General features: G+C 28.2%; 1 protein-coding gene across 1 annotated transcript in view; it reads left to right on the plus strand.

The window, feature by feature from the left end:
- The first annotated feature begins 6,567 nt into the window (after positions 1–6,567).
- LOC107883768 overlaps positions 6,568–13,480 on the plus strand; it is a 9,806-nt gene continuing 2,893 nt past the window's right edge. The window contains exons 1-4 of the mRNA XM_016804439.1: positions 6,568–6,684; positions 9,228–9,383; positions 10,067–10,234; positions 13,346–13,477. Coding sequence (XP_016659928.1) covers positions 6,568–6,684; positions 9,228–9,383; positions 10,067–10,234; positions 13,346–13,477 — 573 coding nt within the window. The remainder of the gene's footprint in view (positions 6,685–9,227; positions 9,384–10,066; positions 10,235–13,345; positions 13,478–13,480) is intronic.

The following is a 13,480-nucleotide window of genomic DNA, read 5'->3' on the forward strand; positions in this document are numbered from 1 at the left end:
GGCGAATGACTATATGTACTCTGTCATGAATGTAGGAATTATAAGAGCAGTGTCCAAGGTATAAATGTGTAATTATAAATGTTCATCATTGTAAATAAAATTCGGTTGGCGAATTGACTATATGTACCCTTGCTACGAATGTAGGAATCTTTAACACCCATTTTGGAATACAAGTGTTCTCCACAACAAAATGCTCATTCACGTAAATTACATTCGGTTGGCGAATTGACTTTATGTACACTTGCTTAGAATGTAGGAATCTTGAGAGCACATGGTAATAGTCACAATTATAAAAGAGTGTAAGGTATACGGAATTCTACAGATTATATAAACCAAGATACGTATATTGTCATCGTGATATCGACTGTCGAACATGACCCCGAAGAATTACTAACTACTCGGGAGAACCACCTGCAGCAATCTACGAGCAAGGTATATGCTTGAATATTTGTATAATAAGCATAGAAAATTCAAATATCATTAGGCAGATAGGTATAACACAGAAGTAGGACGATCTTATGTGGAGACTCAAACAACATAACTTTACACGACTCCCAGACACGTGCATATACACACACACATACACGTCGGTTTGTCACACCGTGCTTAGTATAATAATATACACGTCTCACCTAAAATCTCCACCTTCCACTATCGATCTTTATTTTTTCCTATTACACATCAATGATAATAATAAAAAAAAAATATTATGTTTAATGAATTCAGCAGATTGTTAATTATTACTAATCAATAATCATTGGTAAATGTGGCAGAATAATGATTTTGGATTGAGACGATGATAAAAATAAAATAAGTACCGATGTATTGATTATTATTGAGTGTTTCAGACGTTTTCAACAGCAAGAGCAAATAACAGACATGAGTTGTAAAATCTATATATATATAAATTAATGTATGTGGGTGTGTGTGTCCTTATAACCATGTCAATCATTCATATATTATTTTGAGATTTCCACCGGTGTGTGGCCATATTACCATGGCAACCAGATACATATTATTTTGAGATTTCCGTCTGTGTATGTCTCCATATTACCATGGTAACCAATTATATATTATTTTGAAATTTCCGATGGAATGTTTTGTATATAAAGAAGATAGGCTAATTTAAAAAGGGAGAGGGCCAATCCCGAGAGGTGCTCAAACAGGAATTTTGATATTTCCTATGGACATTTTGTTTATAAATGGTTGCCATGGGTTTTGAAACTATAATAATAATAACTATTGGTCGCCGGACAACGAAGTACACGGGACAGAGATAGGTTAGATGTCTGGCCAGAAGATAGGCTAATTTAAAAAAGGAGAAGACCAACCCCGGGACGTGCTCAAACAGGGATTTTGAGATTTCCGATGGAAATTTTCGTTTATAAATGGTTACCGTGGGTTTCAAAGCTATAATAATAATAATTATTTGTTTAAAATATTGTTGGTATGGTAAACGTTATATTAAAAAAATAACATATTATTCATATAGCGTTAGTATTTTTAATGGGCAACGAAGTGCACGGGAACAGATATGTGAGATATGTATATTTAGATTAGAACTCTTTTCAGAAGATAGGCTAATTTAAAAAGGGAGAGGACCAACCCCGGGAGATGCTCCCGGGAGGTGCTCAAACAGGAGTTTTGAGATTTCCAACGGAATTTTTTGCTTATAAATGGTTGCCATGGCTTTTGAAGCTATTATAATACAGTAAAATGTCCGTTAACGGTCACCTCTATGTAACGGTCAATTTTTTCGGTCCTCTCGAGTGTATCCTAGTTATATAAAATAAATTTAAAAGAAACTAACTTCTTCCCTGAATATCCTAAATTTAACTGTTCATCCTCGACCACGTTACAGTATACGGTAATTATGTGTCGAGTCTAGCTAGTTAAAAAAAAAAGGTGGGCAGGTGAGTGTCACTCTGCTATACAGTAGGTAATTATAATAATGGGTGGTGTTAAATTTGAATTCAACGATATAATATCATTGTATACGAAAAACGATTCTGAGTGAATCGTATAATAATATATGTATTACTAGGTAAGTGTATATTTGATGATATTATTGTGAATAAAGTAATGTGTTTACCTATTTACGTGGAATCTTTTTTGCAATCCTTATAGCTATCAAAATTTAAAATTTGATAAATGTTGTCAAAAATTAAACTTTAAATAACATCGACAAACCATCACCGCTCAGAATCGTTTTTCTTTTACAATGATATTATATCACTGCATTCAGGCTTAATACAATCCATTATACAGTGACTTACTTATAACTTACTGTACAGCAGAGTAACATCCACTTAGAAATCCACACCGGATATCAACCCCAAAGTTTAAAATCGAACCAATTTGTCTACTATAAATCTTGTTAGTACTTAGTAGGTTATATTATATGCACTGACAAAAAAGCATCATTATAAATTCAATTCACATTTATCTTAACGTCGTTTAATTTTCTTAAAAATTACGAATTTTGTTCATATTTACGTTCTAATATTAATTGATAGAGTATTAGAGTAGGCAAATTCAAACGAGATCAAGTATCGTTCGCTAAACATTATGAATGTAAACATGGCCGTAGATTAAGCATTTAAAACTAAAATAACTCTAATAGTTATACTTAAGAAGACGTCATACTCGCATGCACTGTCTCGGTCTCTCTATGTATGATATAGTAAATGTTCATTAATAATGTAATAAAATATTTTTAGTAGTTAAATAATTGGTAGTAGTATAGCTAGGTTGATTAGGTTCTTTTCTTCTATACATTAATTTTACATCATCGAATTCAAATTTAATGCATCCATTACAGTGACGTACTTAACCCCTTTTTTTAATTTTATCACGAATTTACAAGTTTTGTTCTACTTGATACTAATTACAGTTATTTAAACAAGTAGTTTTTTTAGTACTTAGAATTATTGCACTTACGATAATAGTTTTTAAAATAGTATTACAAACATTTTATTTATAAATGTAAGATCGGATAAAGTATTAGAATTGGACAGTTGGGACCATTTTTACAAACTGAATAATATGCTGATGAATTAATATATTAATTTTAATATTTTTTTCTGAATGTATAAAATGTATGTGTCGGATGGTGTGAAAAAAATTCCAATATAAATATGAAATATGTATTTTAAAACTCATGATATTCCAATAGATATAATTAGCATATTTCATTATTATATATATATTTGTATATTTATTAGATTAAGTCTTCAATTATAAAGATTATTAGCCTAAAGTTATTTACAAACTAAAAGAATTTATACAATATTACTAAAGAACAAAAGAAACATATGTTATCTACAAGAGTATTGTAATTTATTTATCATCGAAACTAATTGATTTAAAAAAATTAAAAATATTGCTAGTGTTGACTTGGTTGAGGACTTCTTCGAGGGATGAAGGATATTTGAGGAGATGACGTGAAGATGCGAGTTTTGGGCAGTTTATGATTATGTGTTCGATGGTGAGAGGGCTGTTGCATTAGTTGCACTTAGGTTTGGGTTCCTTAGTGATTATGTAAGAGTGGGTAATATTGGAGTGATCTATTCTAGCCCTGTTGCCAGTGGCGGTTCTAGCATATGGAAAGGGTGGGCAGCTGCCCACACCAAAATTTCTGCTACCCCTTATTGGGGAAGGAAGAGGAAATAAGGAATTTTATTCGCAGTTAAAACATAATTATAAATCTACTGTTGCCCATACGAAAATGTAGTCCTAGAACCACACCTGCCTGTTGGTTATTGTTTGTTCTCTCCTAGATGCATTTTCGGGGTATGACCATATTGAAACTATTTTTTTGACGTTCCTTAGTTTGTTGCTGGTTGGAATGTCATCCCAGAGGTTTTGCCATGATGAGAGGATACGTTTTTGAGCTTCGTTTATCAGGTCTTTTTTGGTGTTTTTGGTTATGGATAGGAAGATGCAGAAGTGACCGCTTCATTCACAATTCGTCTGCTTTCTCTTTCCCGAAAATACCTATGTATGATGGGACGCAGATGACATTAATTATAATGATAATTTATGAATATAATAAACTATTACAGGTAGTATAATGAAACGTGAGAAGTGAAGAGGAATCAATGAAATACGTATATTGGCTTTCGACTTTTTAAAGGGACATGGTACTCACTACACGTGTTTTGATGTCTTAAATTAATATTTCATATTGTAATATACTCCATAGCCTATAGCTGGCTAATTAACAATAACAGTATAATACGTAGCTATAGCATAATTGTCTCATTTTAAACTATACGCCTATACGTAGATGTCTGTAATAAAATAAAAATAAAATAAAATATAATAATAATAATGTACCTAACGTGAAAAGAATCATAAAAAACTTATTTTATATTAATTTATTGTTTGTCCACACTCCACCGAGTAGTCACTTGTATTATTAGTTTCACTTTTTCAACGCCCAACATATATGCTAGTTGCGCCACTGAAATCTAATATACAAATATTTAAGTAGAGTGGCAGGAAATTTAGTGCACAATATCGCAGTAAAATTGTTACCAGTAGAGATAGAAAGACAACGAGATAGCCAATGCATTGTTTTTAGCTTAACTACTTGAAAACGAAATTTCTAACTATTGAGTTCATTTTAGATTCTGAGTGGAGCGAGGGAGCTAGTGGTTTATCAATGACGTTTATTTTTATTTTTTACCAGATGGTAAAAAATATTATTATTATATCTATAAAAAATTTCTACCAGAAAGAGTGCTTCGATTTCAACATATAATACCTTATCTTTTATCAAATTAGATCATGAATGGACTTATAACAGGTAATTTTTCGAATTTATCAAAAGTTATTTAATGAAAATGGAAAAACAATCGATAAATTAAGGAAAACTGCTAAAAACGGAATTTAATTTCTAATGCTTTGTATATCACCGTAGAAATGAATTAACAATAATTATAATATAACTAGCTGATTTCGTGTACTTCGTTGCCCGTTAAATGTACCAACTCTATATGACTCAAAAATTTTGCAATTTGTTATTTAATAATCGGCGTATGGTGTTCAAAATTTATTTTAACTTTTACGTTGCTCGGAATTAAAATTCTGCTTCGAAGCAGTATGATAACAGGTAGGCAATCTACTTGCGGTAGATCGCGGACACAGTGCCGTTTGCACGTCAGTGTATAATTTAACTCTAAAGTATCAAAGTTATATCAAGTTTTAAAGTTTGTCGTATTCCACCTATGTTTGATTAATTTAATTAATTAATACAAAATCCTAATCTAACCTTGCTAATATCAGATGAATAAAAAAAACCAAATCTAACCATTTTTTAATTAGCATGTCTTCTTCCCAGAGTTCTAATCAATACACATAAATTAATATATTAACTGACAAAAAATAATAATATAATACAGATCAACAAACATGCCAGATCAACCAATATATGATACACTGTTGCGCCACTGTTGTATTTTTTACATCTACATAATCTAATTTTCCGGTGGTTGTTCATAAATTTTATATATTTCGTAAAAAGATTCTCCTGGCCATTGCAAACATCTTAAAAAAAATCGAGCCAATTCGGAATACCCATTGTCGATTGATGAGGTAACGACATTTTGCACGCTCCTTTCTTATATATATAGATAATATTAATTTGATTTACATGCTATAATAGAGAACAACAATATAAAAAATCCAGACTTTTTTGGATTAAGTCTTACAAGTGGGTCATTGTGTAGTTAATGGATTGTATTCAACTTGTAACAGTTAATCCAAAAAAATAAAACATAAATTAAATACCTATTATACAAAATACAAAATACAAAATAAATGAAAATCATTGATATAATCATATTAAAACAATATTATAATAACAATATTGAATTTTTGAATTTAATGATAAAAAATAATACGTAAACTTAAATTTTACTTTCGTGGTCTACAATAAGTTTTCATAAATAATAATAACTACAAGTTACGGCAGTTGCACAGCAAATGATAACAACAAAGTGCTTGTGTTACTAGAAGAAAATGCAGTCTTTTTTAAAAGTTTTCCATTAACGTAAATTGACTCAGTTACAACTTATCATTAACTTGACCAGACTTGAATTACAGAGATAATAGTCGCGTAGCACTGCAATATAATGGAAAATAATAAGTCATACCAACCTATTTTAGTTATAAAACCTAAACATTTTACAAGTTAGTAAGTTAGCAAGTCCCAGTAAACAAGAGTCTATGAATAGAGCCATGGTTAGGTTAGGTCTGGTAGCCAACCCATGATATACAATATAGGTAATTTTGGTTTTTTATTCATTTTACAATTATTTTATTTGTGAAAATTGTAACACACGTACTCTTTTTGTGTCGTTAGTACCATTTATTTAAATATATAGATGCATTTATAATAACCGGAACAACTGAATCACATTTTTCCGGTAAAATATATTTATATAATTATTTCCGGCAATATATAGGTGTTACAGATCAAGGATGTCAATCTTTTTAAATATATCAGTTTATTTTAGAACGCATGTCTATTAGTAACCTATTTATTCTTGTTGTTGAAAACGTATGAAACACTCTATAATTGTTGAAACCAAAGACAAAATGTTAATCAAGACGTTAGGACTTATTTTATACCTCTCATCGTCTCAATCCGAATACCTTTTCAGGCCAAACTTGCCAATGGTAAATTAATAATCAGCTTGATTTATTAAACATTTTATGTTTTTTCTAATATTAATTCTAATGTGTCAAATTTACTTTATTACTAAAGTTAAACAACTCATGGCAGGACATCGTAATAATCAATGGAGCAACCTCATCAGCTCTCTGAACGAAGGTCCCATCTGTAGACTCCAAATATTGCCATCCATAAATATTTATGTATGAATATAAATTTAACAGGAAAAATGTGATTAAGTTGTCCCGGAAATTTTAAATTAACAAATCGAATCGTTGTTAAATTAATAAAAACAAAAATTATACTAATTTTATACATCAGGGTTCGCCAAATCTTAACTTGGTTAAAATTGAATATTAATATATTGAGTGCGTTTAACATGCATGAACTTTAACCTCCAAAAGTGTATGAAAATCTGTATAAGATTTTATTTAAAAAAAGAACAAAAAATATCTGGAAATGATACATTTCCAAATGTTAACTGTATCGTAAAAAAATAGTTACATAATAATATTATTCAATTGAATAACAATAAACTTTTTAAACATTTTGTTCCATTTATTTAAACATGTAAATTTATAGTTTCCGGGACTATTTAATGACAGTTTTCCTGTTGAATATATTAATATAATAATTTCAGTAATATTTAGAGGCTACAGCTCAAACATGTCAATACATCTAAAATGTATATCAATATATTTTATAAATCTTGGCTATTATTTGTTCTTACTGTAGAATAGTGTAAAACACTCTTGTTTTATGTAACATTATATTTTATGTTATCCACTACGCCAACCTACCTTTTTATTTATCATTTTAATTTTTCACCAAACAGTCCATAATGTAATAATAGATATAAAAGCTGGTGCAGAGCGACCGAATCGGTGGGCACAAAGTGTACTAAATCCTATATTTTAATAATAATTGTTATGTGCCTACATGATGGATATCTGCAACAGGTCCTCTGCTCGAGTGATTTTCTTTATTTATGTAATACCACCTTCATCTGCAGTGGACATTCGCATGTATATATTGCACATATTGCTGCATAGGTACAAAATAAGGAGCTAGTTCAGTCTGGAATGAAGGTTTAAGATTCCTAACTAAAGACAACGATTATATGATGATGTGTGCCATAGTAAGGACATTTTGTAATTAGGTATCTACATCACCGACATCATTATTATTGCGTAACTTATTTGGGTCACTTTAGTAAGTGGTTTGGCTTTATTTTGGTCATTAATTAGTATTGTGATATCATCTGCAAAACACGCCAATAAAACCATCACAATTTAATTGTAGGAGATCATTTATGTACCTTTACTATGAAAAGTGGACACAAGGGACGCACAGTTCCTTGTGGAACTCCGTTATTTAAAATATTATAGTTGCTGAATACATTATTTAATTTATTTATTTGACTACGATTTGTTAAAAAACTTTTGATGAGATTAATAGGAGCACCACGAATTTCATAATTGTATAGTTTATTTTAATAATATATTATAATCCACAGAATCAAAAACTTTTTTAACATCAAGAAAAATATCAATAACAAAATCATCCTATTATACATATTATTTACAATAAATATTGTACCTAACGGAAAGTTAATTACATGTATAAATTATTTTTTACCAGTTATTTAACATTTGAAAATGTATTATTTCCTGACATTTTTTTATTTTCCCTATTCAATAATATTCAATAAATTATATTATAATTTATTGTACACTCATATCCGTACATTTTTAGAGTTTACAATTCAATTATGTCATTTCCTCTAAACGTATCCACAGATGAGGCCCCAGAATTGACTATATCACACTACTTACATAATAATATTATTATATGTAACAGTGGTAACCAGAGATAAGAGCAGTTTAGCACTACTATATAATGAAAAATAATATGTCTATTATTGTTATAGAAACTAACCATTTTACAAGTTACAAAGCAAGTCCAGCCCGAAAGTGTCTATGAATAGAGCCATGGTTTGGCCACCATGATATATTATATAGGTAATTTTTGTTTTTTATTCAGTTTACAATTATTGTATTTGTGAAAATTTAATCACAGGAATTTTTTTTAGTGCTCTTAGTACCATTCATTTAAATATACAGATACATTTATAATTACCGGAACAACTCAATCACATTTTTCCGGTTAAATATATTTATATATTATACTATAATATTTATAAATTATCGATCAAGGATGTCAATTTTTTCAAATATATCATTTTATTTTAGATCAGATGTCTGTCAGTTACCTATTTAGTCTTATTGTTGAAAACGTATGAAACACTCTATAATTGTTGAAATCATGGGCAAAATGTTAATCAAAATGTTCGGACTTATTATATTTTTCTCATCGTCTCATTCCGAAAAACTTTTTATGCCAAACTTGGCTGTGGTAAATTAATAATCATCTTGATTTATTAAAAATGTTATGTTTTTTCTATTATTAATTCTAATGTGCCAAATTTATATTTGTGATTTCTTTGTAATTAAATTTGTATATATTATATTTATTCCACTTATTACAGGGCAAATATCGCATGGTGATTGATAAAGTATATCCGTGTGAAACAACAAAAAACCATCCGATTCAATTAAATTGGTATTTTAGTAAAAGGACACCAAGTATAACGGAGGTAAAAGGGAATTCGACACTTTTGATACCTTTCGATGATACCCTTGCAGTAAGTACAAAGTATAGGAATAATTATTAATTTAAGAATTGTATAATATACAGAAACTTCTGTATTGTGTTATCTCGTAGGTAAAACAATTGGTATTGATAAATGTATTAAATAGATTCTCCAAATATATAATAGAATAAGTCTTGACTGGTTCATGATCAACGAATGGCCGAAAATATCGAACTGATTAATTTTAATTTTCCATCTAAGTTCATTATAATTATAAAATAGAAGTTTCACTGTAATTCTATAACTAATAAGTCTATACGACTATACTTAGTAGTACTTGGTGTGTACCTACCATAATTACAAAAACCTAGCTACTCTATTGGTTAGACCCTAGGGGAGTCAAGAACCACACATAATATTTTCATTAAAATTTGGTTTAATGACACATAAAACTAATTTGTATCTGTAGTTAACCAGATTAACTGGAAATAATTACCAATATTAAATATGTAAAAACTCTTTTTTATTTTTTTCCCCGTAACTCATACATTATAATAGTAATCATAATTATGATTATATTTATCATGAAATAAGTGTCTGAAGTTTCAAAGTCTTGGTGAACATATTAATTGTATTATTATAGTTATGATCTGTGAGTAATTAATTTTAATTTTTACACGAATTGTTAATGTTTGTAATCATCTTAACTAAAGTAATATAGTATTTATTTGTAGCTCGATTATAACCTTATGTCTTGGGGCTCAACTGGTGGATGGGTGCCAAATGCATATATTCTCAATACAAAAAAGGCATGCAGTAATTTAAAACATCTCCTTGGAAATGCATGGCTCAACATTATAGAGGGTTTCAACATTCCATCTGATAAATGTCCAATACCAGTGGTAATGTATAAAATTATTTAAAACAGTTTTATAATTTATAATTTTTTCCTTCATTTATTTTATTTTAATATAATTCAATTATAATACAATAATAACCAGGGCTAGGATTTATATGCAACAGCATGTTTTTTTTGCTACTTCTGATTGTTGATTTTGTCAGTAATGTCCACGAATCACCTCATGATGAGATAAATGGTGGTATTTTTATTTTGCATGTTTTTGCATATTTTGGATAAAATGCATATTATTGCATATATTGAATAAAATTAATATTATTGCATATTTCGATTATAAGAATGTAAAAAATGCGTGTTTTATAGTATATTTCGTAAAACTTGGGTTTTTTTTGTCAAATATAAATTTTATTTCATGTTACACGCACGTAGTTAATGTGAATTATATATTTTATTTCTGAATTATTGTATTTTATTTTATTTCTAAATTATATTATTTTAAGACAAACAGCCTATCATTGATGTATTTTAATAAATTAATATTTTTTTTGTAACTATATTTTAGTGTTTATTTTATAAAAAAATAAATGCATATTTTTGCATATTTTGTTATATAAAATGCATATTTTACAATTTTTTATTGCATATAAATCCTAGCCCTGATAATAACAATATTTATATTAAGAACTGATACGTTAGTATACTGAGTTATTCTACAGATATATATATACAATAGTTATAAATAGTAATTATATATAAGTATAGATTTATTTATAAAATATTAACACCAATGTTTCCTTAGGTATTTCTTTGGGAAATATGTACTGTATTTATGTATGTTTTATTTCTGCTTCCCCAGCATGTTTTACTGTATGATGAAAATGAATAAAATAATGCATAAACAGTCGTATTAAAACTATTATATTTAGAAAACAAATATTATAAAATAGAGTTGTTAAACTTCTCATATTGTTGACAACATTCTGTGTGTTTGTATTTGACAATTTCAGATAAGAATTCATCGTTTTTTCTAAATATTTAAATGATAATACCATAGTAAACAGTTGTAGCTAGTTGAATTTGTTTAAAAAGTTTATATCCATCGGGCAGCTGTAAATGACTTGTGACTATTGGATCTATTTAGGTATGTTAAGGGATAACACATTTTCTTCAATCCAATTATAGATATCCTGTAAGGCACTTTGTTTTATTTCTTCCCAATTATAATTGACATTAACTAGCGCTATATCATCAGTAGATACACATGAATAACCTACCTTTTAATAATTACGCAGGCATTTATAGAATTAAGAATAATATAGGGCCTAATGAATTATCTTTTGTGACTCCATATATGTTGACTAATATGATGATTAATAATAGATAGGTACTATAATGTAAACTTTGTGTTTTATATAGTGGTCTATAAAATCTGTGTTTATTCCTATCATCTATAAATATTACGTTTGTGGAAGAAACTGTTCAGTCTATACAAATGGTATTCAGATTTAAAATTGATTTTCATATTATTGTGATGACCAAATGACCCAGATATGAGTCTGCGTTTATATCTAATAGAGGTGTATTATGGTATTGAAAAACGTATAATGAGTACAAAACATTTTTTTTTTTTTTTTGTTTATTATACTTACTAAACTATATACAGTCCTGTAAAGAATACTTTTAAAAAGTACTTACTCAGTAAATACTCAAATACATTTTTTTTGAAGTATTTAAGATACTACTCAAATACTTTAATTGTAAAGTATTTCAAATACTACTCAAATACTTTGAAAAATTTTACTTTTCCAATACTTTTGGTTTTTAAAGTGGGTTTCTAACTATCGTAATATAAACACATAGGTAGTAGGTAATCTAATAGTTATCTAATAGTTTTAAAGAGAATATTGTTATTCAAAATTCAATAACTTTATTTAGAAATCTGGTCTTCACAAATCTTTGGGCTTCGGCTAAGACAGAAATACAGAATATTAAATAAAACTATTATTCTATTATTGTAGTTGACAAAAATATTTTTCCAACCAATTATTTCGAATAAAAATAAAATGTTCGAAATAAAAAAATCAAAGTATTCAATACCAAAAAGTATTTAATACAAAAAAAAGTACTTAAAATACCATTCAAAATACTTCATGCTGAAAGTATTTAAAAAGCTATTCAATACTTTAAAAGCAGGTAAGTGGATGTCGCTCTGCTGTACAGTAGATTACAAGTGGGTCATTGTATAATTGTTGTATTAGATTTGAATTCAATGATATAATATCATCGGATAAGAAAAACGACTCTGAGCGGAGACGGTTTGTCAGTCTGGATATTTTATATTTTGTTATTATTTATTTTATCATGTAAGTTGAATTAATATTAAAATATGATAATTTTTTATTCGTTTCTATGGTGATAAACAAAGAGTTACAAATTAAAATACCATTTTTAGCGTTTTTTTGTAATTTTTCGGTGGTTTTTCCCGTGGCATTAAATAACTATTAAGAAAATCGAAAAATGAAAGAAAAACGTCTTTAAAGTACCATCTTTATCCAATTTGCTAAAAGATAAGGTACTATATGTTGAAATCGAAACACTCCTTCTGGAAAAAATTTTGTATACAGGATATAAAAAAAAAAGAAAAAAATAAATAAATAAATAAACACCATTGTAAAAACAATAGCTCCCTCGCTCCGCTCAGAATCTAAAAAGTATTTGAATACTTTTACTCAAATACTTTTACTTAAATACTTTACAGGACTGACTATATATACTATCAGCAATTTAACTTTATTGAATTATAATAATAAATTATAAAATGAACAATGTGAGCACTTGTCTATCAAAGTATTAGGTGAGTTTATTCTGTTATGTAACATGTTTTTGTTATATATAAATGCGTATAGACTAATTTTTTTATAAATTGTTGATTAAATAGAAATACAAAAGAAATTCAAATGTAGCAATTGTACTAGAAAGTGGAACAGGGTTATAAAGGCCAACATTAAAAAAAAATACTATATTGACAAAGCTTTCTAACATAATCAAACATCTAAATATTGACCATGTTCTAATCGTAACGTGTTACAATTTTACCCAGTCACCCCTATCTACTTATGCATTTATAACAATTTTGTTTTCTAAATATTTGCAGGGCACATATATTACGTCAGGTTTCGATAAGCAGAAACTTGAAGATATGAACTTTCCTAAAACATTTTTTTTTGGAAAATATAAAATGGTGTGTCGTTATAAAAATTTGAAAAATGAAGTTGTTGGCTGTCTTGTT

Source organism: Acyrthosiphon pisum, chromosome A2 (assembly GCF_005508785.2).
Source record: "Acyrthosiphon pisum isolate AL4f chromosome A2, pea_aphid_22Mar2018_4r6ur, whole genome shotgun sequence".
In the NCBI taxonomy this organism is placed as follows: domain Eukaryota; kingdom Metazoa; phylum Arthropoda; class Insecta; order Hemiptera; family Aphididae; genus Acyrthosiphon; species Acyrthosiphon pisum.